This window comes from Myxocyprinus asiaticus, chromosome 8, assembly GCF_019703515.2.
Source record: "Myxocyprinus asiaticus isolate MX2 ecotype Aquarium Trade chromosome 8, UBuf_Myxa_2, whole genome shotgun sequence".
Taxonomy (NCBI): Eukaryota; Metazoa; Chordata; class Actinopteri; order Cypriniformes; family Catostomidae; genus Myxocyprinus; species Myxocyprinus asiaticus.
In genome coordinates this window covers 41,148,894-41,175,020 of record NC_059351.1, presented here as the reverse complement: position 1 = coordinate 41,175,020, position 26,127 = coordinate 41,148,894, and the positions used below count along the sequence as shown (strand labels likewise).

The 26,127-nt window shown below is 39.9% G+C and overlaps 1 protein-coding gene across 1 annotated transcript in view; it reads right to left on the bottom strand.

The window, feature by feature from the left end:
- Window positions 1–650: 650 nt before the first annotated feature.
- The window catches only part of LOC127444591 (neuromedin-K receptor-like), an 85,279-nt gene continuing 59,802 nt past the window's right edge, over window positions 651–26,127 (bottom strand). Inside the window, exons 4-6 of the mRNA XM_051704047.1 lie at window positions 6,673–6,869; window positions 1,634–1,935; window positions 651–1,333 (exon numbers count right to left, since the gene is read on the bottom strand). Coding sequence (XP_051560007.1) covers window positions 1,647–1,935; window positions 6,673–6,869 — 486 coding nt within the window. The 3' untranslated portion in view covers window positions 651–1,333; window positions 1,634–1,646. The remainder of the gene's footprint in view (window positions 1,334–1,633; window positions 1,936–6,672; window positions 6,870–26,127) is intronic.

Sequence of the window (26,127 nt, the reverse complement as noted above, 5' to 3'; positions counted from 1 at the left end):
GACTTTTAATACAATTGCTAAATGCATTCCATTAAGGACACAAGGTAGCTTTTTAACTTTTTAAAAAGTATCTTTACATCAGAAACACATTCATTAGGCAAGAATGTGTCAACGCTTTTACACTTTCGCAAATGTTTACTCAGACAGTTGAGTTGATAATGGATGTACTGTGGGATCATTCATACATTTTCTAGTTCATAAATGTTTAATAATGCACAGTCACCTGTGCATGGAATACATAACGTTTTTATCAGCAACTTTCAATGTCACATCATGTCCTTATCTGTTGTTTTTCAAATGAAGTGTTACACAAGTCCTTACAATCATTTCATTAAGTGTACTTGGCAAATGAATGTACCTATGAACACTATTAAAACTTGCCCATGATGTAATCTACATTCATGGTTAATACTTTCAAATTGTCTCAGCACATTCACTAGGTAATCTCTGTCTTATTTACAAGAATATAAGTAACAGGCCTGTCAAATGCAGCATTTCAGCTACAGTATGCAAGAAAATAAAAGGTTAATAATATGGAACATGGTTAACATCAACAAAACCAAAATCAAACCACGAAGAAACAAGGAAAAGAAAAACTGGCCTTAAAATAAAGTCTCCTCAAGGAAAGTCACTTAAAGGACACAGAACAATGCAAGTGTTTAAAAGAGTTGATACGTGACGAGAAACCAGGCCTCAAAATGCCAATCGTGCTTTGTTTTAAAGAACATCAAAGAACAAATTTAATATTCTTTTGATTTTGTGTGCACCTTTTGTGTGAGATTCATTAAACTACAATAGGAAAAGCTTGAATAATCACTTGACGACTCATAAATTTCACATCACACCAAAAAGATTTTCACAAATCAACCAAAGAGCTGGTGTCCTGGAGATGCAACCTACTCATTTACATGCACAGGAATTAAGGTCAGTCTGAACACAAGATACTGTCTAATTTATGCAGCATGCTAACCTTGTTATAACCATACGATTAAAGAGAACAACCTCTTTGTGCATGCCTGGTCTGGACAAAGTGCTCTTTGGATGCAGGACCATGTTGGTCTTTGGCATGATGAGGGCTGATGGTGGTTTAACGGGAGCCAGCTGGTACATGGTATCTGTGCGGTATGTGTACTGACGCTAGAGATTGTAGCCTTTAGCCTCCTCCTCAGCACGCCTGCCTCCCATGCTGGAGATGGTGGTTAACATCATGCTTGGAGCGAGTCGAGCAGGGACCGGTTACAATGGCTCTTCACAATGTCAAAACACCCTGACATCTTCCATAAAACACATTTCTTCAAGGGGTCATACCATAAAGAATAAAATTTTCCTTGATCTTTTGAGACAAAAGAGCATAGGAGAACACACTGTAACTTTAAGAACTCAAAACTTCCTTCTCAGCTGACAATTAATAGAAACTAATCAACAAAAATGTCTTGTTCTGAACTCAAGGGGAAAAAATATAATAAAAAGTATGATATGCCCCCTTTAAATACAATATCATGTTGTTGTTTACATGCTAGTGATATGATGAAAATGGCAAGTCTGTGTTTTCCTTCTCATTCATGACCCTCAAATTTTACAGAATGAGACTTCATTACACTGGCTGTGCCTGATATATCAGTATGAATCTTACATCAAAGTCCATCTCAGCAGAATTCCTCCTTCGGGTCACTTTGTGTATATGTCACTTCTTTGCTCTTAGCAGGGTTAGAGCAGCCATTGTGCTGGTGGTTGTGAAGGCTCTTCCGGGCTGGGTGGGCAGAAGGCTCTGAGGGGTCGCACACAGTGACAACGGAGGTCTCCATTCGTGAGAGCGTGTACATGCTGCTCTGACGCACTACTTTGAGCCGCATGGCTCGGAGCTCGAGCTCATCATAGTCAGACACTCGCACAAATGGGCACCAGCGGAACACGCGTTTAAAGCCAGCCCGGAACCTGAGCCCAGAAGAGAACAAGATCAGACTGAAAAACTGGACTTATCTATGGGCAAACAAGACAGTATTGTAATAATATTGTATATTAATGCATGAACTTGTAAGATTAGGTGTAAGCTTCTTACCATGTTCCAATCAACAAGTTACAGGGTGATTCTCACGAAAACATGGTCATGTCACATTTCAAAATCAAAAGAAACAAACCAAGAAATTACATTTTGCATATAGAAAATTAAGCCTATTGTAGAACCAAATTTTTTTTTCATTGTGACTTTATTTTCTCAGCAATTAAGAACATTCTCCTCCCAAATTCTCACTACCTTAATGCTATTGTACAGTAATGATACCGAACTATCGGTATGAGAATTGGCAGATGTTGTGTCAGCACACAAATTTTGTACTGGTGCATCCCTAGTCAGGATGTTTAACTTTTTTTGTAATACTTATGAGTTATACTCAATGTTCTCATTAGATTCTTGTGTAAATAGCACCAGCCACACAGCGCGGCTATATGTACTCAAGTAGTCTGGTTGGAACAAACAAATTAAAGACAAACTACACCACCATGTGTCGCTGCACTGGCGTTCTGAGTAAAGATGATGAGGCTGTGGTTTTTTCATGCGGATGACCCGGGTTCGATTCCCCTGTTTGTTCCACTTTTCCCCATCCTGTTTCCTGTTTCCACTCTTAATATTTCCTTTAAATGTGCACAAAGGAAGTTTTTGATAATAAAAAAAGTTTTACACGTAAAGACACGAATAGCATTTTTTTTAGAAATATGCTGAAAATGATGTACACTCACATGAGATGAAGACTCAAGTATGTCAGAAATCCAATAAAAGCTGTTAAATTTTACATAGAGCGGGTCTCCCCCTCATAGGCCCATTTGATTTTCCTTAACTCATGCTGCCTAGAGTTTTTTTTTTTTTTGTCTATTGAATGCCCTCGGAAAGACATTTTTTCAATGTTTTGTCTGCAGAATGATCCAAAAACACTTAAAACTGCAGTACAGCCCAATGAAGAGACTGTGCGTCTATCCCTCACAGTCTTGTTGTCATTCCTGTCAAAAATCAAAGATGGCGCTGCTATGAATAAGGTAGCAACCTCAACATGAACACGTTGGAGTGCCGAGTTGTTGAGCTGGTGCAAACATACCAACATCTTTAAGATTGTTCACGTAGAAACTTTAAAGTTTCAGACAGATGGGCTGGAACTCTTGGAAGGAAATTGTAACGAAGCTTGGTGTTGATGACCCGGAATTATGCAAAGTAACATGGATAAACAGCCGAGACAAGTTTGTAAAAGCAGTGAAAACCCACTGTGACTGATGGGATGAGTAAGAGCCAACGAAAATCTTACTGAGTGCACCTTTAATACTACCTATAATATTAAATAAAAATTAGTGCACTTAGTGCAAATAGCCTCTACCTATTTTAATTTTTTTCTTGCATTACAATAATGAGAATAGAGAGGGAAATGTTCTTAGCTTTCATGAAAATAATGTCACAATGCAAGAAATCTAAATGGTTCTAAAAATATATTTCATTTTCTTTAAGCAAAACATTATTTCTTATACTTTTCATTTTGAAATAACACCTGGACCTATTCTTGATAATTTATAAGGTTAACATGATCTACAAACAACAAATCTATTAAGTTGTTTTGATAGACAAGACTTCATGTTACACTGTATATTATAAGATGTTTTTTTTCTGGGAAAAACATGTTTGCCAAACCCCAAAGTTCCTTAAACAAAATCTTAATGTCAGTCCATTTCACTGAAGAAGAAATAAAAACTGTATCACAAGCTAGGTGTCAGTTAAACAGAGGCTGCTGCCAGCTTAACAAGTCCTAGGTATTTTTAATAATTGGATGTTGTTGGATACATTGATTATCAGTCTGTTTTTATCCCTTTATTCAGCATTTTGATAATGATCCTGCCATGTCTAGTTTTCTGGTTACTGCGTAGCATATGGCTGCAAATTGTCATTCTCTACTAGTATCATCGCAATCTAAACCAAATTGGACCTGAAGAAATTAGATGTAGATCATCTATCTTCCAGTCATGCATTTCAGCTGTCATTTAAATGTGTTTTTCATCTGTGGTGCATTTCCATAAAGTCAATGCTACAGCTGTCCCAGCCTGATCAAGTTAATGGTGGATAGCAACGGTTGCCAAGCTGCAATTGGTAGATCTCTCAAAAAAAACAGGCAGAGCCCGATAAAGGTCATAAGCTACATTTTAGGGGGAGCTATATATATACAGTTAAAGTCAGAAGTTTACATACACCTTAGCCAAATACATTTAAACTCAGTTTTTCACAATTCCTGACATTTAGTCTTAGAAAACATTCCCTTTCTTAAGTCAGTTAGGATCACTACTTTATTTTAAGAATGTTACATGTCAGAATAATAATAGAGAGAATGATATATTTCAGCTTGTATTTCTTTCATCACATTCCCAGTGGGTAAGAAGTTTACGTACAATTTGTTAGTATTTGGTAGCATTGCCTTTAAATTGTTTAACTTGGGTCAAACTTTTTGGGTAGCCTTTCACAAGCTTCTCACAATAAGTTGCTGGAATTTTGGCCCATTCCTCCAGACAGAACTGGTGTAACTGAGTCAGGGTTGTAGGCCTCCTTGCTCGCACTTGCTTTTTCAGTTCTGCCCACACATTTTCTATCAGATTGAGGTAAGGGCTTTGTGATGGCCACTCCAATACCTTGACTTTCTTGTCCTTAAGCCATTTTGCCACAACTTTGGAGGTATGCTTGTGGTCATTGTCCAATTGGAAGACCTATTTACGATGGAGCTTTCTTCATGGCTGATGTCTTGAGATGTTGCTTCAATATATCCACATAATTTTCCTTCCCCATGATGCCATCTATTTTGTGAAGTGCACCAATCCCTCCTGCAGCAAAGCACCCCCACAACATGATGCTGCCACCCCCATGCTTCAGGGTTGGGATGGTGTTCTTCAGATTGCAAGCCTCACTCTTTTTCCTCCAAACATAACGATGGTCATTATTGCAAAAATGTTCCATTTTTGTTTCATCAGACCAGAGGAAATTTCTCCAAAAAGTAAGATCTTTGTCACCATGTGCACTTGCAAACTGTAGTCTGGCTTTTTTATGGCAGTTCTGGAGCATTGGCTTCTTCCTTCCTTTCAGATTATGTTAATATAGGGCAGTGGTGGCTCAGTGGTTAAGGCTCTGGGTTACTGACAAGAAGGTTGGGGGTTCAAGCCCCAGCACTGCCAAGATGCCACTGTTGGGCCCTTGAGCAAGGCCCTTGACCCTATCTGCTCCAGGGGCACTGTATCATGGCTGACCCTGCACTCTGACCCCATCTTAGCTGGGATAGGTGAAAAAAAGAATTTCACTGTATATGTGCAAATGTGTGATAAATAAGTAAAATTATTAATTATAGTACTCATTTTACTGTGGATATAGATACTTGTCTACCTTTTTCCTCCAGCATCTTCACAAGGTCCTTTGCTGTTGTTCTGGGATTGATTTGCACTTTTTGCACCAAACTACGCTCATCTCTATGAGACAGAATGCGTCTCCTTCCTGAGAGTTATGATGGCTGCGTGGTCCCATGGTGTTTATACTTGCGTACTATTGTTTGTACAGATGAACGTGGTACCTTCAGGCATTTGGAAATTACTCCCAAGGATGAACCAGACTTTTTTCTGAGGTCTTGGCTGATTTATTTAGATTTTCCCATGATGTCAAGCAAAGAGGCACTGAGTTTGAAGGTAGGCCTTAAAATACATCCACAGGTACACTTCCAATTCAGTACAGCTCCTATCAGAAGCTAATTGGCTAACTGTCTAAAGGCTTGATGTCATTTTCTGGAATTTTCCAAGCTGCTTAAAGGCACACTTAACTTGGTGTATGTAAACTTCTGACCCACTTGAATTGTGATATAGTCAATTAAAAGTGAAACAATCTGCCTATAAACAATTGTTAAAAAGGGTTAGGTTTTGTCATGCACAAAGTAAATGTCCTAAACGACTTGCTAAAACTATAGTTTGCTTATATTAAATCTGTGGAGTGGTTAAAAAATTAGTTTTAATGACTTCAACCTAAGTGTATGTAAACTTCTGACTTCAACTGTAATAGCTCTCACAGTATGTTACAGCAAGCTTTTAATCAAACAGAACATGAGACAGAAATTTGTTGCCAATGATTTCAATTATTTTGAACAGGCAATTCACATATACTTCCATGAGGTCCAGTTTCTACATTTCCTTCCAAAGGTTCGAACAATCATACTTTACATCATCTCAGAAGTCACCATGGTGTATGGCTAAGAAATTAAATAGTAATGTGTAGTAATTTATTTGTACTCAAAGTAAATACAAAGTAGCAAAGCACCAAACAGAACTTATTTAGTGCAACTGAAGCACTGTTTCTTGTCCTTCACTGAGCTTGTAATTACTGTAAAGGCCCTTTCATTTAAATCATCGATTTATGATTAAAATTTCACAGAACGACAAGCATCTCAAGGGTGCTAATTACTGCATTCTAAGACCTAAAAAAGCAGAGAACAGTACTCATGTTCTATGACAAAATGCGTTTGTGTCATAAATCTTTTGTTGTTTTGTCAGTCTCTCATTCGAGATGGGAGATTGAGAGCACTCGCTTACTTAAAATACCCTTGGGTATGCATGTCGTACAAGAACGTGCATTAGTTGTGAGAGTAAATGTGTCAAAGTGTGCTTGCTTCTTACCTGCTATTCAGGCAGCAGTAGATAATGGGGTTGTACATGGTGGAGCTCATGGCAAGCCACATGACTGACAGGTAGATCTGCTGAATGAACTTCCATCTAACCAGTTGCTTGTTCAGGCCAGTAACAAGGAAATATATGTGGTATGGCAACCAGCAGATAGCAAAGGTCACCACCACGATGATCATCATTTTCACCACCTGGAAATAGTGAATAAGGACAAATATTACATGAAATATTAGTGAAATAGGAGTGAAATATTACATGACATATCATATTAAGTGTGCATCTTATGCAAAACTGGTAACTATCCAAGAAAAAAAAGATCCTGAATATAACTCTGAAAGGCGAGAAAAAAATAAAAGGGTTCCAACATCTCTTTATAATGAATGACTTTTCCAGTCATTCATGATTACTGGATTAGGATTTTTAAAAATCTATTTCAAGCCACTGAACTACAGAAAAATATATAATCACTAAATAAACTTGCTTGACCTTTTAGGATTTTATTCATTTCCATAACGTTTCACTGGGGAAAAAAATAAAACTCATAATTTTACATCTAGTAAACACGGATCTCTTTCCAACGAGAGATGAGGGACTGCTACATTATCTGCCTAACAGAAACTTGGATGTCTGCTGAGATTCCAGATTCAGCCATCAAACCCGCAGATGGACTCAAGTGGCGCTGAGTATGGCTGCTACGTTGCGAGCTCCGACACAACACTGCAGTTTTTTGTTTGTTTTGTTTACAATTCTATGTTTTTTTGTCTTGGATGTTGTCTGCCTTATTGTCTACGACAGACAAACACTTTTGGACATTGGTCCGCTGCCTCTCTCCCGGATGAGCTAAATACTTTTTATGCTAGTTTCGAGGGAAATAACACCGCCCTCGTGGAGAGAGCTCTCACGGCCGAAGCTACAGAGGTTAGTTCACTCTCCGTCTCTGTAGCGGATGTAACCTGATCCTTCCAAAGGGTGAATATCCGTAAAGCCACGGGTCCAGACGTTATTCCGAGCCACGTCATCAGAGCATGCGCGAACCAACTGGCTGGTGTTTTTATGGACATTTTCAACCTTTCCAACTTCATCCACCATTGTGCCTGTACAAAAGCAATCCAAAATCACTTGCTTAAATGACTGCTGTCATGTTACTCTGACCCCCATCATCAGCAAATACTTTGAGAGACTAATCAGAGATTACATCTGCTCTGTGCTGCCTCCATCACTGGACCCATTGCAGTTTGCTTACTACAACAACTGCTCCACTGATGATGCCATTGCATCTACAATACACACTGCTCTCTCCCACCTGGAAAAAAAGAACACTTATGTGAGAATGCTGTTTGTAGACTACAGCTCAGCATTCAACACCATAGTGCCCTCCAAGCTTTATGTGAAACTCTGGGCTCTGGCCTTAAACAGCTCGCTGTGCAGCTGGATCCTGGACTTCCTGTCAAGCAGACACCAGGTGGTTAGAATGGGCAGCAACATCTCCTCATCACTGACCCTCAACATTGGAGCCCCGCAGGGCTGTGTTCTCCGCCCTCCTGTATTCTCTGTACACACATGACTGTGTGGCAACACACAGCTCCAACGCCATCATTAAGTTTGCTGATGATACAACGGTTGTAGGTCTGATCACTGACAATGATGAAACGGCCTACAGAGAGGAGGTGCACACTCTGACACGCTGGTGTCAGGAGCACAACCTCTCCCTCAATGTCAGCAAGACAAAGGAGCTTGTGGTGGACTTCAGGAGAAAAGACAGAGAACACAGTCCCATCACCATCAATGGAGCACCGGTGGAGAGAGTCAGCAGCTTCAAGTTCCTCGGTGTTCACATCACTGAGGAACTCACATGGTCTGTCCACACTGAGGCCATTGTGAAGAAGGCTCATCAGTGCCTCTTCTTCCTGAGATGGCTGAGGAAGTTTGGAATGAACCGCCACATCCTCACACGGTTCTACACCAGCACTGTAGAGAGCATCCTGACTGGCTGCATCACTGCCTAGTACGGCAATTGCACCGCCCACAACCGCAAAGCCCTGCAAAGGGTGGTGAGAACTGCCAGACACATCATCGGAGGCGAGCTTCCTTCCCTCCAGGACATATACATATACCAGGCGGTGTGTGAAAAAAAAGCTTGGAGGATCATCAGAGACTCCAACCACCCAAGCCATGGGCTGCTCTCACTGCTACCATCAGGCAGACGGTATCGTAGCATCAGGACCTGCACCAGCCGACTCCATGACAGCTTCTTCCCCCAAGCAATCAGACTTTTGAACTCTTGATCTCTCACGATCAATATACATCAGCACTGCACTTTTATTAATCTTATTATCTCACACTAGACTGTCATAAATTATATTCTCTCTTAACAACACACTGGCAACTGACTATCAACCGACAGCCTAAAAGTCAAAACAGTACAATTGTATAATGTGTATTCTATATTGTGTGTATGTGTATTCTATATTGTGTGTATTGTATACTGTACAATATTCTATATTTTGTGTATTTTATACTGTACATTGTATATTATTATTTGTATATTGTGATGTGTGTAATTGTGTGTATATTAGATTTGTAAATTGTGATGTGTAAATCTGTTTATTGTAAATTGGTATATGTCTCATCACTGTCATAACTGCTATGTTGCTCGGAACTGCACCCAAGATTTTCACCCACTATTGCACTTGTATATATAGTTGTGTGACAATAAAAGTGATTTGATTTGATTTGATTTGATAGTCTTAAAAATAGAATGTGAAACAATGAGTTGAAATGATTTGCCCCACTGATTTTACTTAAAAATTTAAGACACCAATTAAACTTGAAGTTTAAGTAGATGGATATTTTGAAATCACAATAAAAAATAAAAAAAATGTTTTTATTTATTTTATTTTTTTTATCCACTTTTCTAGATTACTAATTAAATGTAAGGAACTTATGACACTGAGCATGTTAACTCAATTTCTTTGTTTCCATAAAAAAACAAAAGAAGCTCCTTGCAACATTTTTAAATCAAGCACAATCAATCAATACATCGCTCCTGATCCAAGCTCTGGTCATTTCAAGACTGGACTACTGTTGGCCGGTCTTCCAGCTAGCATGATTAAGCCACTGCAGATGGTCCAGAACGCTGCAGCTAGTCTGGTCTTCAATCAGCCAAAAAGGGCTCAAGTCACCCCACTCTTAATTTCACTCCACTGGCTGCCAGTAACTGCCTGCATCAAATTCAAGGCTTTGACCCTGTCCATAAGGAATGCCAATAGAACAGCATCCTCTTCCTTCAATTCACTCCTCCAGGTCTATGTCCCAACTTGCTCTCTGTGAACGAGCGGTGCCTGGCTGTCCCATCGCAAAGAAGCACAAAGTCCATTTAACAATCATTCATTCTCTCTGTTCCTCTGTGGTGGAATGAGCTTCCATGCTCCACACAATTTGCTGATACACTGTCAGCATTCAAGAAAGAGTTGAAAACACATCTTCTCTGAGCACTTAACCAATCCACACTAAATACACTTAATATTTAACAATTAAAAAACTTAAAAACTTGTCTGTCTCTTTCTTCTGCGCTATCATCTTTACTACTCCAGCCACTGTGAGAACTTAGCAGTGTGATATTGTTGACTTTTCTATGACAAATTGCTTGTTATGTTCGACAATTGTAAGTAACTTTGGATAAAGGCAGTAGCTAAATGAGTAAATGTAAATGTACTGGGGAAAAAAATGGATCGTCAGGTTTCGGACAACTTAAATTTATGTACATTTCACAACCTTTTACTCAAATTCTTATGCTGCTCGTATAATTTTTAATGAAAATATTTGTAATTAATTATTAGAGAGTGCAAAATAGAAGCATTTTCAATAGTGGACCCACTTTACAGTAGTCAAAATGCAAATAGTAGGTAAAAAAGTGTCACACTTTAACTGTATTCACACTATTAATTTCTATTTGCACTGCAATGCAAAATAGCATCTGTCTTTTACAATTTTACTTTTATCATCGATGAAAAATGTTCATTAAGAGCACTGTATATGGTAGAATATACAAAGAGCAGCTTCAAGTCATTGGAACATTGTGACTGGCCCTATTTCAGGCATTCAAAAGTGAAGAGAACAATGAAGAGCCAATCATATCACAAACAGTTATACTGTTTGTATTCATTACGTTAATTCATTGAGACACTGCTTGTCATTCAAATCCTATAGCATTCAGCACACCCAAAAGCACCAAACAATATCAGATACCAAAACTTTGGTCATGCCACCAACAAGCTCAGATATGCAGGGCGAAGCCATGCATCTGCAGCAAGAAACAAAACCTCAGGCAACACATTACCAACAAAACAAGGACACCACATGAGGTCTTTGTATACTTCCCCCTAAATTCTCGGCAAATTTGTGCTCTACAGTGTGACACGTACGTAGGAACAGTAGGTCTATTAGGAATAAAATTAAACTGTCCGCGTTCTACATCATCATTATGTAGGGAAGTTTATAATGGAATTAGCCAGGTTCAACAACCATTATAAGAAGATAAAGGACATAATAATTAGAATAAAAAATTCTGAATAAAAATATAGTCTGAATAAAATTCTCCACCATTAAAATCGTAATACAACGTCTTGTTGTATCTGCTCACAATTTCTATTGTAAGGAATTACCTTTAATAAGGGAATTATGATTAATTCACTTATTGGAGTAATATTATTTTCACGGCTTACAATATCACACATATTTTAGGTATAGCTTTGAAGCAAGATCTTTTAAAATCAAGTGACTAGATTATTTATCATAATATACCACAGTCAAATTATCTTTGAATATAAACCAACTTTATTGCTATTCTAAACATAAAAACTAATCTAAGACAAACAAACATAAAACATGTTGGTTAGTAAAGTTACAGAATATGACAGAAATGATCAATACAGGGAAAATGAACTTTATAGAGTAGACAATGCCTTAAGAAACATTTATTCTTCTTTGAGTCTAAATCGATTTGCAGTCAGATTACCAAAGTATTTAAATAATACACCAGCACTTTCAGCAAAAGTCTGGAGATGTACTTGTGTGTCATTGCATTTCCTTGCGTTGCTTGGTTCTTTGGCATTTGAAGAAAGTTAATTCCGTCGATGTCTTGGACTCTGTTATGATCATGGATGGTTATTGTCTCGATGGATGATGAAGTGGGCTTTGAAGCGAGGCCTTCCGCAAGGAAGACTTGCGACTCACGTTACATGTGTGTGACCAGAGAGTGAGAGGCTACTTCAGGACTTCGAGTCCCAAGTTTCCTTGGACTCTACATTGCACAGAGGCTGCAAGCCACAAGGGCAAGAGCGCAGAGGAGCTGCAGAGGAAGTGAAAGAAGCAAGAGACCCGAAGAGGAGAGGGAACCACCACCGAAGACTTCTTCCTTGGTAGGAAACTTTTGAGCTGAAATTGGCCACACCCCAAAGGTGTCCTGAGCCAATCAGAAGTGGCTTTTCAGAGTCACATTGTCAACTGGTCTGTCCTTTTCAAAGTTGCTTTTCAATACTTTGTGTGGAGGATTCTTACAAACTTCCCGCTCATAATAGTGCATGTTTAATCATGAACTTTTATATCTTGAAAACGGTGCAAGAAACAAGACATTTGTTGTCATCAACATTCTCTATGTAAACAAGCAAGCATTTACATACTAAATATAACATACTTTCATGAATATTATATGAGTAAGTAACAAAACATGAAAATCCCTGATTACAAATCATACTGGTTAATTAATTGGTTTTACAACATGGATAATACATTACACGTTATGAGAAACCTGCCTGTCAGGGTATATTATCAGGTTAAGCCTTGAATAGTTACCATTCTTAGTAGAATGAGATGAAGATTATACTTTTCTATTTGTCAGTTATAAGTGATTACAAATCATTACACATATTTTAAAAGGCTATAATCATTCATTTGTCAGTTATAAAAGTGATCACAGGTCAAAAAGTAATTTTCAGAATTATCTAGTAAGGTTAGGTATTGTGTACATTTTGGGTCCAAATGCACTCTATACATTTTAGAGGGTTAAATCACAAGTACTGGGACTTTGTATGAAATCATAATGGATTCCTTTTAAGCTGCTGTTTGCAGAATAATGATCATGATGTCTCGTGATCTGATGAGTCTAGTTTAAGTGTAGCAAATTGGTTTATATCGAAGGACAAAAACAGAGTATGTTTTAAGCCTTTCCCAGGAGTGTGTTCTCTGTCTTTTATTGCCCATAACCTCTGCCCTTAGGGTCTCTTTGCAGAGATGGTATTGATGGCAGTGTCATGCGATGACCATTAAATGTGGGGGTATTTCCTCAGAAGCATGAAGTTCTCAGGTCATGTACTATCTAAACATGTCCCTTTTGTTCGTTTTATTGGCCAGATGTGAGCTTCAGCTAGACTTCTTGGCGCCTAGTCGAGCAGAATCTTTTAATTTATGATGTTGAGGAATTCCAGGATTAAAAGGTTGGGTTTTCTAGATTCAAGTCATATTGCAGCAATTGTTCACTCTTCTGCACCTAATATCCTACACATAAGTGGAAAAAGAGACATTTTGTCCTTAAAGGGATAATTCACCCAAAAAGGAAAATACTAATTTAATCACCCATGTCATTCTAAAAGCCTATGACTATATTTCTTTTGTGGAACAAAAAAGGAGATGTTAGGCAAAATGTTAGTTTTAGTCACCTAGCGAAAGCACAGTCCATAGAACCCCATTGAAGCCGTGCTAAGGTAGATACGTGTCCCACTGAGTTCAGTGGAGAAACATAAAGATGTTCATTGGACAAGAGGCTCTAAATTCATCATTTTGGGTCCCACCAGGATGCCGTACATCTCTGGGAGTCTACTGGAGCTTCTTGAGCCCAATTTGCATTGATTCAGAATCTTTGGAGAAAGAATCGTGCTGCATCTGAGAATTAATTAATCCCACCCCAAGGTCTGATTGTGTTCACTGCAAACACATGAAGCTTGGGACACTGCACTCGAGGCTTGCTTTCATTGAGAAAGTGGAAGCCGATCCCTTTCCCTCCTGCTGTTCTCCTTCTGTGCCTCCTGAGGGAACACATGATGGAGACGCATGAGGGCGGAATACAGAGTATGGAAATTTTAAGGAGGATATGCCATAGATATTCTACACAGAGCACCTTCCCCAGTGTGGTTTGCCCATGATGAATTGTGTACTAAGAACGATGTGCATGGTTTGATCAACTTTGCAGTCATTTTGAGTCCCGCACGTTGTGCATCTCTGGGAGTCTAAGGGAGCTTCATGAGCACTATTTGCATGAGGGAAATGATCTGAATGTTGATTGGACAGTGGGCTTTCAGTCAATGTATTTTTATCCCATTTGGAAGCTTGATTTCTATATATGATAATTGGTCGAGCTTTCAAATGGGCTGAACCACATCACAAATGGCAAATCATTGAAACGGTAATGTACGTGACTGACAGCATTTCAAATTAAAACACAATCATTGTAATTCAATAAGTGCAGAGTGTTCAGCAGTGCAAAATAATTTGGTTACGGTTTATTTAACAATTCATTTAGTGATTAAAAAACCTAAAATCATAATAATAATGAAATAAATGAAATAATAAATTAAATAATAATAATAATAATGAAAAAGATGTGAGTACACTTTTGTTGACCGATATCTGTGCTTCCCCTCTTTTGAAAAGCACCAACTGCCACTGAACTGCTCTGCTGTCAATTATCAAACTGTGTTTTGTGTAAAGCCATTGTGTGGTCTTCCATCCTGTCAGTTTTATTCTGTCCTCAAATATCTGCTCTCTCTTCAAACAAGTGTGCATCTGAGCAAAGTGTGCAGTGTGCCTGCAGGAGCTTCTGCCATAACAAATCCACTTCCCATTCTTCGAGAGGTGAATTGTTTTTGTAGCCACATCCCTGAGACTGATTGTAGGAGCCCCCCGCATCACTCCACCATTGAATTTAATTATATTGTTCATGATTTCCCACAGATAGACTGAGTGGAGGTGTGGTTGGGTCCTCTTCGATCTGGAGTAAGATCTCCACAATGAATGAATGAATGAATAAAAATATGAATATACTACTACAATTACCACAACAGTATGTAATTGACATATTAATTAAAGGGGCCATGTCATGAGGAATCAGATTCCCTTTCAAGAAGGTAACTTTGACGCTGTGTCAGAAGCTGATGCTATGGGAGTACCCCATAGGGAACGGTGATTTTGAAACCCAGTACCATCATGCCAATTTGATTGGCTGGTGAAGCTTGGCTCTCCACCTATGCTGTAGTCATAGTGAGCATATAAGCAAAAGCCCAGCTTCACATCACAAGAATTTTCCTTTTCAGGGCTGCATAGACATCACTCATAACTTTGGAACCCTAAATCAATGTTCATTTTGCACTCGGTGTGCGGGAACAAGTCCAAACTTCTCCCTGTCAGTCATGGACGATTATCATATGGTTGATGCATCCAGTCTGATATCAGTTCTGTAGTGTGCACTTGGCCTAAGTATATGCTCATCTGCAGTTTGTTTCTAGCATCCCACTCTGTCTCTGGCCACACATACGTGCCACTGTGCTGCCACGGTTTAAACTGAACTCAGAATCTATTCTGAATTTTAGAAAATCAATTCAGAGTCTTTGGACAAAGAATCGTGATGCATCGGAGAATCAGCCCAAGGTCTAATTGTGTTCATTGCGAATGTATGAAGCTCGGGACACTGCGCTCACTGCTCGCTTTCATTGAGAAAGTGGAAACCCATCCCTTTCCCTCCTGCTGTTCTCCTTTTGTACCTCCTGAGGGACCACATGATGGAAGGGCGTGAGGGCGAAATACAGAGTAAGGAGATTTTTTAGGGGTATATGTCGCCAACACAAGCCTTGCGTGCCACTGATACTCCACGCAGAGTGTCTTTCCCAGTGTGGTTTGCCCATGATGACCTGTGCTCTAAGATTGATGTGCATGGTCCGATCAAATTTGCTGGCGAAGATGAAGAAAGTGATGCTATATCACTGAAGTCCTCTGATGCAGAGACTGCACGACCAGTTGATCAATACATGGCACTCGCAGTACTTAGCAAGAATATATGTAGCAGGTGCAGCGGCCATCCCATTTCTGGACGGCGTCGAGTTTTTATTTATTTATTTGTTGATCAAATGCATACTGTATATATTTCAGGACTGCTGCAATCCTTAATTACATCACATAATGTGGCTGTGTGTATCAGTATCAGTATATCGTGAACACAAATTCAGGCAATGGCAAGGGTGTTCATCCACTGAACATTGGGATCAGTCACCTACAAAACTATCATGAGGTTGCGCATTAAAACAAGAAAGATATATTAATAAATTAAGAAATACAATCTGTATTTTGACCTTCTTCTAACAACATTACTAATTAAAAGATTATTTCCTACTAATTAAAATATGTACATTTTGGATGAATGAAAATTACTAAATAAAATCTATTTTAAAGAGAAAATAAGGCTTTAACTTCATAAATTTACACTTGTAATTCAGAATATAGGGCGACACTTCTGTTGTTGGAACAAAGTTTTTTAGGGAGCGAATATTTCAGTGCACTGGAACAATGGCTGACTCCCTGCCAGTTCCCTGAATACTGAAGTACAGTAGGGAGCTGATTGAGATGCACCCTGTGATACTGATGGACGTGTATACTGATGTTGCAATATGGAAGTGGTAATTAAAACTTAGCCAACATACAAATTCAGTGTTTGAACTGCACCAAATTTAGCCCATATATTAAAAACCCTGTTTGTGCAATGTGTCAGTGTTTATTTCTGACTCCTCATTTCCATATGCAATTTCATCAGTGTCGTTGATTATTCCAATCATCAGGGTCCAATAATTAGGGTGTCATCTTACAAATTGTATATGATCATTGCTGTGATCATGCAGAAATTCTCAGTCTTTCAATATTTGGTTTCCCTGTAATGAGTAGGATTGAGAACCGAGAACAGGTTCTTGTTCAAATACCATTATCGTACGATTTCCGTGACTTTCGGTTCCGTTAACAGTTCTCCAGCATGCAATTTTCCACCGATGTGTCTGGAACACCGTCCTCAAATACTCTGACAGTGGCTGTGTCTCGTTTGGAAGGCTGCATGCTAGGCAGGACACGTCATTTGAAGGATGCAATATACCGAGTGTCCTCCTTTAAACAAGCATCATTTAAATGAGACGGCCTTCGTAGGACAAACAGAAACAGAACGTAATATGGTTGCTATGACAGCACACCACACTTTATCAAGCGAATGTATGAGGTACATTTTAGGAGAGTTATAATAATGTAAAGAGAAAAGAAAATAGATTTTACAGTTGTACTTTTAGTCTAATACTTTTATTTTTATTATATATTAATATAATTATACATATTATATACTCTGCACCCATCTACTGAGGTACTTCAACTTGGGAATTAACATTCCTTGCGTTTGAACATCATATTTACATCATTTTTTTAGACATTTCCATTGAAGCAAAGAATTGTGGGTTGTGAAAGCCCACGAAGGATTCACCTCATGCATCCTCCGAATTCCCGTGAAAGAAGGTTGCATTCGAAGGCTGCATTCGAAGTGTCCTACTCGCTTTTCTGAAATGAGACAGCCACGATGACGTATGCAGCCGACAAATGTGACCTCCGGAAGACGCATCCTTCCAAACGAGACACAGCCAGTGTTTCCAGCAGCGCATCTCTGCAGCAGCGCTGCTCTCTACTGACTCTACAGCGTAAAAACACACAGTTCTACCAGTGCATTTAATTCCCAATTGAACGAGTCTCGAGCCAGCTCTTTTTACAGCGTGAAACATATGTTGCATCTGGTATAGTCCGATCCCGAATGAACCATTCTAATGAGCCATTTCTTTTGAATCTACAGCGCGAAACATACAGCGCTTCCAGTATACAAGTAATCTTATACTGATGCGCAAGTTATGAAGGTCCAACTCGAAATTAAATAAGAATTGTTGAAGTCTCACAAGCCTGAAGTACAACATTAGGATACATAACACAGTCTAAACTGTCTCTGGAACTGTTACTGTTTATTTAAAGATGACCTGTGTCTCTATTAAATCAAGCAGTGCAGTTACTGACTGGTTTTTCATATGACAATGTATAATTAAAGATACACAAGTTTTGTTGTAATAAGTGGAATTTTATAAAATAATAAAGGAATGAATGAAATATGCCATCACATTTCATGTTGGTTTAGATTTCTTTATTTAAAATAGAATAAAAGTCTAATATTGGATTGAATTTATGTGTCTAAAACGTCTGCTAACACACCTTTTACAAGAACTCCATTAAATTTATTTCTGATTTGTTATATCTGCTCTGTACACATCTGAAATTATCTCATTATTTGGTAACAGACAGCAGAGGGTAGTAAATGCAATAAGAATTGCATTTCTCGGACAGTCATGTGACGCCATGCGAGGATCGGACGTGTGAATGTTGAGCTCTGTGCACTATGCTAGTTTTAACACTTTTAATGATATAAACCTGTGAGATTCGATACACTTTGTTTCATGACTGTTCTAGGAGGACAATATGTCAAATGTGTCAAAATATGACACTTACGTGCTCAAGCTGACACGAACCAGGGAGTCGATTTGGTCAGGAAATGCGGCGAGAGATGTTGAACATGTCAGCATTGCTGATGAAGGTCGTTGCTGACTTGGAGGATCTTGCTGTGATACGTCGATCGATCACTGCCATGGAGGCGAAGTTCTCTGAGATGGTTACAAGAGTGGGGGATGTTGAGAAATGGATAGATTATTTGGAGTCATCGGAGAGGGAATTATCTGCTAATCCACTAGCAACCAAGTTGGATTTGGAGTGTGTCTGGGAGAAGTTGGAGGACATGGAGAATCGTAGCCGGCGGAATAACGTCCATATTGTTGGAATTTCTGAGGCCGAAGAGGGTCGGGATATGGTGAAATTCCTGGATGGGCTCCTTCCAAATCTGCTCGACATAACAGGCCATAAGCTGGAAATCGAGCGAGCTCACAGGGTTCCGGCACGGAGATCCACGAAGGGAGACAGGCCCTTATCAATTCTGGCCAAATTTCTGAGATCATTCGATAAAGATCTTGTGTTATGCAAGGCAAGGAGTAAAGGAAGGCTTTTTTGGAAAAACCACAGATTTTTCTTGTTCCCAGACTTTGCGAATTTGACAAGAGAGAAACGTGATCGATTCAAAGAATGCAAGAAACTTTACATCAACGGAAGGTCACATTTGCACTGATATTCCTGGCCAAATTGAGAATAGATGCAAAGGAGGGCTGTAAAACATTCACATGCCCACAGCAAGCGATGTCCTTCATAAAGTCAATGGAGTGAGTAAGTCATTTTGTGGTATTCATGTTGCAGCCGAGTGACCGGCTCACTGATCATTCACTTGACTGTGTGAGGAAACTGAGTGGTTTTTTTTTTTTTTGTGCTGGTTCCGCCTAGTGGCTGGAGTTTATTTTGCAGAGTGGCACACCTTCGGGACAGTTTTGTGGATGAATCTACATGCTCTATGAGTTTGTTCCACCTGTTGGCTGGAGTTTGATTTATAGATTATCTTTTGCTGTGTAATTCTGTCTCACAAATGTTGTATAGAAACACCGGACTTGAGCAATCCAATGTCAAAGTTGTTGCGGGGATTCTCGTAGGCGTACATGGACTGTTTGAGTTTGGAGGGTGGATGCCAGTTGGTGCTGTCGTGTGCGGGGTTAATGTGCACGTTTTTCTTTTTTCTGTTTGTTTTGTTCCGGGGGATGTTGTTTTAATGGTCACACCAATGTTGGAATGTGGTCTTTATAATCTTGATTTTGACACACAATCTATTTTTTTTATATGTCAAAATGTCAAATGTTAATATGAGTGGATTGTCTCTCTCCACATGGAATGTGAATGAGTTCGGGCACCCCATAAAAAGAAGGAAGATTATTTCTCTCCTTAAGCGTAAGAAATATGTATATATATAGTGTTTCTTCAAGAAACGCACCTTTCTCCATAGAAAGTGGAAACATTTTGAAAGATATGGGGTGGGCATTTTTTTTTATAGTGCTGGCTCGAGTAAGAGCAGGAGAGTCAATACACTGATAAGTAAAAATCTACAATTCAAATGTCTCAAACAGAGTAAAGATAAATTAGGAAGAGTCATTATTGTTTTAGCTGAAATTCAGGGGCAAAGTCTTATTCTGGCTAATATTTATGCACCTAACATTGATGTGGCAGTGGGGGCATGGTCAAAAACTGGAGAAAGTGGTAAGGGCGCTTGCACTCAGTCCTTGGTCATAGTGAAGCAAAAGTGTGCAAGCCCCCTAGAGCAACATGGACGCTTCACAGGATGTGTAAACCTCTTGGTCGTACAGATATTTAGAGCCTATTGAACCCATCTGGTAGGGACTATGCATTTTTTTCATCAGTCCATAAGATTTACTCTAGAATATATATATATATTTTTTTATCTAAGTCCCTCATTTTATCTGTTATTGATTGCTCAATTGGAAACATTTGTCTTAGATCATGCCCTGGTGTGTTTAGAGGTGTTGCCAAATACAGAGAAAATTAAATCATATAGTTGCCGTTTTAATGTATCCCTTTTGCAAAATCCTGAATTCCAACAAATGCTAAAGACTGAAATCAATGTCTATATGGAGACCAAATTATCCTCATTATCCTCTGTGGGCATGGCTTGGGAGGCACTTAAGGCGGTTCATAGGGGTCAGATCATACAGTATGCCTCATTCACCAAAAAATCCAAAGCACAAGAACTCGTGAAATTGGAAGGGAATATTAAAAGTGCCATGGCAGAGCTGAAGCTCCGAATGTCGTCTAATGGCCTTAGGGAATTGACCTGATAGAATTCTATTTTGTCCCGGAAGACGGGGGACAAAGCGGGGAAGCTTCTGGCTAGATATATAAAAAAGAGAGAGTCTTTTTCTACCATTCCCTCAGTGAAATCTGCTGGTGGTGAAATATTTACCTCAACCACTGATATTAATAATGCTTTTAAAGAAATCTATATTGATCTCTATAGTTCCTCGTCTACTGAAAAGGATATTAGAAACTTCGTGGAACCATTAGAACTTCCTAAACTGATGACTGAGCAAAAACATTCTCTTTATTCTGAGATAACCTTGGAGGAGCTTGGCGAGGTAATTAAGGCCTTGCCTAAAGGCAAGTCTCCGGGGCCAGATGGCTTTCCCGCTGAGTTTTTTAGATCTTATGCAACAGAACTTACTCCACTTTTGCTAGAAATTTATACAGAATCATTAAAGAATGGAAAACTTTCGCCAACCATGACATAAGCCCGGATCAGTCTGATTCTTAAAAAGGACAAAGATCCAAGTGAGTGTAAGATTTACCATTCAATTTCCCTGATCCAGCTAGACGTTAAAATATTGTCAAAATTTTGGCTAACCGACTGAGTAAAGTTATGACATATCTTATACATATAGATCAGGTGGGGTTTATTCGGGGCCATAACTCTTCTGATAACATTAGGCGTTTCATCAATATCATTTGGTCAGTGGTAAATGATCAGACTCCGGTCGCTGCCATCTCACTTGACACCGAAAAGGCATTTCATATGGTAGAATGGGATTATCTTTTTAAGATTTTGGAAATGTACGGGTTCAGGAATACTTTTATTGGGTGGATTAAGTTACTTTATAGACACCCGGTAGCGGTGGTTCAAACGAATGGATTAATTTCAGATTATTTTACTCTGGATAGGGGTACTCTTTCCCCCTTATTGTTCTGTCTTGCCCTGAAACCATTAGCAGCCACGATAAGAAAGGAGGAGGATTTTCCAGGGGTGGTGGTGGGTGTCGTGGCGCATAAGCTTTTGCTTTATGCAGATAATATTTTATTATTTGTCTCTGACCCTACTAGATTTATGCCTTGCCTCCACAGAATTATTAATTCCTTTTCTAAATTCTCAGGATAGAGAGTGAATTGGTCTAAATCCAAATTTTTGGCTCTGACAGCATACTGCCTGATAACGGCTTTTCAGCCGGGTGCCTTCCAGTGGCCCAAACAGGGCATTAAGTATTTGGGTATTTTATTCCCAGCAAATTTGGGTGATTTAGTTAGAGTTAATTTGAACCCTTTAATAAAAAGGTTTTCGAGCAATGTGGGGAGGTGGGCTTCATTACATTTATCTATGATTGGGAAGGTTAATATTATTAAAATGAATTGTATTCCAAAATTCAATTACCTGCTACAATCTCTCCCTATAGATGTCCCTCTCTCTTATTTCAAGCAATTTGATAGCATAGCGAAGTCCTTCAATTGAAATGGTAAATGTCCCAGATTACATTTCAATAAGTTACATAGGCCGATTGACAAAGGTGAGCTAGGCCTACCCAAGATTTTGTTTTATTATTATGCATTCGGTCTCAGACATTTGGCTCATTGGTAGCTTCCACCTGAGAGAGCCTCTCCCTGGTTTTGTATTGAACGGGAAGTTCTTGCCCCTATTTCGCCATTGCAAAGCCTTTCTATTAAACTAACCAGAGAAGTTAAGTTACACCCTGTTATCTTGCATTTGCACTCGGTATGGACAAAAGTGTCCAGAGTGTTTAATTCGGACATTTATTTAAATGTTGCATCGAGCATATGGCTGAACCCAAAATTATGTATTAATAAGTCCACTTTCTGCTGGTCAGAGTGGATTGTGAGGGAGGTTAATACGCTTGGTGACCTATATGAGAGTGGAGTGTTGAGATCCTTTGAAAATATGGTTCAACATTTTGGGATTCCCGGATCTCAGCTCTTTAGGTATTTACAGCTGTGTCACCTGCTCTACACTATTTTTGGGAATACACCCCCTAAAGTGGCAGATACTCTGGAAGTGGTGATTACTGCTTTTGGAAAAGGTCATGAGGCATCAGTGTATTACTCCCTGCTAATTCAGAGTCTGGGGGACAGAGCTTCAACTTCTCTCAAGAGATTATGGGGAAAGATTTAAACTTGGTTTTGGAGGAGGGAGTGTGGGCTAGGATTCTAAAAAACATCAAGTCTACATCTAGAAATGCAAGGGTGCGCCTTATGAAATTTAAGATTTTACATAGATTCTATTGGACCCCCTCTAGATTGTATAGGCTTGGTCTTAAAGACACACCCACCTACTGGTGATACCAATCAGAAGATGGGGACACAACCCATCTTTTTTGTAGTTTTAAATGTGTGTGTGCATTCTTACTGTTTTTTGAAAGTATACTTTTTTTAATGTTTTTTAATGTTCTAAATAATTACGAACATTGGAGTGTGTATTTGTGTTGGGTGGGTTCGGGATGATTCGAGTTTCTGTATTGCCACATTTCTCAGTCTTGCGTCACATCCCGCCTCCTTGTCTGCTCATCACCTGTCCCTCATTAAACTGTTTGATTTATCTCCATTTATTAGCTCCTCGTGTTTGCTGTCCTGTGCTGGATTGTTTCATTTGTTGGTTGGTTTCCTTCCCTGTCAGTTCAGTTCTTCGTGTATTTATTTTCAGTTGATTTTGTTTGTGTTCTTTTCTCCCTCGAAAGAGTTTGTGTTATGTTTCTTTTTTATTTATGCCATCTGCGCTTGGGTCCTTCCTTAAACACCCCATTCCATGACAGAACAATCCAGCCATTACTGGACCCAGAAGAGGCACAATGGGCATTTTCCTTTTTCCATCTCCCCCCATGGTATATTCCATCTGTCAGCGTGTAGCATCTGGACCAATCAGACACACAATTATTCATTATTTAATGAATAAACCAACAGACGTCTCAAGACCGTAACAAGCAAAGGTCCAAGTAGGCCCAAGCAGACTCGGAGATGTCTGCTTTCCCACTGATCATTATCAGCTTTTACTCCCCCTTTGCTGACACTGGTCCAGCATCTAGTGGCCTCAGAGACATTCCAGGTGGGGGAAGGTAGCCACACGCAAAAGCAAAGGAATGTGGGGAAAGTAAACTCACTCCATTCCCCCATAGGAAAGACACATAAAGCCCATAAAACAGACTTTTCTTCATTAATTTATAGACAAACTGTTCTATAAATGAACATGCATGTCCCCAGGACATTGTGTGCATGATTATTACTGTCTCGTATAGTGTCTTTTGTACTGTATACCGTTTTATGCATGCTTTATGACAGAACCACTAGATAATGTAAAATTATTGGTATCATGCTTCCTATCAAATTAATCCTTGTGTGATGCTCTGCACATTGGTGTATCTCACCACCTTATAGCATGCATTGTGTGCTTGTTTTATTAATCAGAGCATAAAGGGGCACAAACTGCTAGGTTACTCCAATCATGCAAATGAGTCAGCTTCCAAACAAAGGAACTTCTGCTGGAAAATTGCACCTTTCTCATTGGTCAAACCAAACTTGAGAGGAGTGACCTCCCTCAGGGTTAAAGGGCACTGTCGGAGTGACCTCCCTCTCTCTTCCTCTTCTCTCTTGCTTCTTCTCCTGGTTGCTGCTCGTGTGGGACCGGAAACACCCAGTCTGACCGCGAGGTCGCGGGCCAGCAGGCCTCAATACGTCAAGCCATGTGTAACTTCCTCGACCATAACAGAGTCAAACTAACACCGCAAGTTCATCATCAATTCTTCATTCAACGCGGAAGAAATTGATTGCAACCTCATCACCAGCGACTCAAGAAACCATCAAGACTTTCTCCTGAGACTGCATCCAGGCGCTCTCTCAACAGCCAAGGCATTGCAAGTATCGTACAATTTACTAACTAAACAGAGGTTTAGTATAAGCTGTGAACCCCTTTGTTAACAAAGGTGCTTTGAAGTAAGAAACTGATGGTTCTTTCAGATGGTTAAATGACTCTTTTCATAGCTTCATTCCCCTGTTCTGTTCCGGTTTCATTCACTTTCACTTTTCCATTTCCCATGTATGCGTGATTTGTGTGTATGTGTTTGTTTAGATTAGTTATGTGTTCGTGATTTATTTAAATAAAGCTTTTGTGTACATTCTTGCGAGTTGATTCTGGTCTACTTGTAAATCAACATCAATTTAACGATTTGATCACAGCTACATGTTAAGAAAGAGTTATTTTTCTGTGGCCACGAAAAATATCCTTTCTGAGAGTTGATAGACGATCAATACTGAGGGTTCGCTGGACGAACAGATTAATTTATTGTAATATTAATTCAGCTACATCAAGTTAATTCTATTAACTGATCCAAATATTCATAAAATTATAACGAGTTATGATTAATTATTCATATTTCCCTTTTGAGCTAATTTGCTACAAGTGCATTATCCAGCTCGTCCACCTCTGCAACGTCCATCAGAGGGGAACTAATGTTAGGGATTTTGCCTGCGATTTTTTGATTTCAGTGGACGAGCTGGATTATGATGAGACTGATATTAAGGAGGTATTTAACATCTGCCTCGATCAGTCTCTCAGTTGGAGGAGATGGAAAAGCTGGGGCATTTGGGCTTTTGGGACTACCATCCCAGGAGGAGATTCCCCAGGTGGGCATTACCATCTTCCCACCCACAACAAGCCCAATCCCCAGTCCTCCTATAACCCGTAAGTGGAGGAGGAGGAGGAAGAACAGGTTAGCTGCAGCCCCCCCACCCGTTCCTGTGGCCGACCGCCAGGAGGCTACGGCCATTCCCGTCGCCGACCGCCAGGAGGCGGCGGCCATTCCCACCGCCGATCGCCAGGAGGTGGCGGCCGTTCCCGCTGTTGACTGCCAGGAGGCGGCAGCCATTCCTGCTGCCGACCACCAGCAGGTGGCGGCCATTCTCACTGCAGTTTCCCTGCCAGCGCTCCCAGCCACGGAGGCCGTTCCCCAGTCGTTGCCAGCACTCACAGCCAAGGAAGCCGTTCCCCAGTCTCTGCCAGTGCTCACGGCCATGGAGGCCTTTCCCCTGCCGCTACCAGCACAGCTTGTCCAGTGCCCTGTGACCGTCGATGAGCCTGTCCAGTTTCCTGTGACTTTCGATGAGTCTGTCCAGTTCTCCATGGTCACCTAGTCTATCCAGTTTCCTGAGGCTGTCAACAAGCCTGTCCTGTTCCCTGTGTCCATCGATGAGTCTGTTCAGTTCCCCGCTGTCGCTGGCAAGTCCGTCCAGTGCCCTGTGACCTTCAACGAGCCTGTCCAGATCCCCCATCCTGTTTTCCCCCACCCTTCCACCCTTGGTTGGTTCCACAACCTCCACCCTGATCTGTCCTGCCGGCTCTGCCCTGGTTTGTCCTGCCGGCTCCTCTCTGGCCTGTTCTGTCGGCTCCGTCCTGTTTTCCCCTTCCCAAATCAAATCAAATCAAATCACTTTATTGTCACACAGCCATATACACAAGTGGAATGGTGTGTGAAATTCTTGGGTGCAGTTCCGATCAACATAGCAGTCGTGACAGTGATGAGACATATACCAATTTACAATAACATCAAATTAACACAACACAAT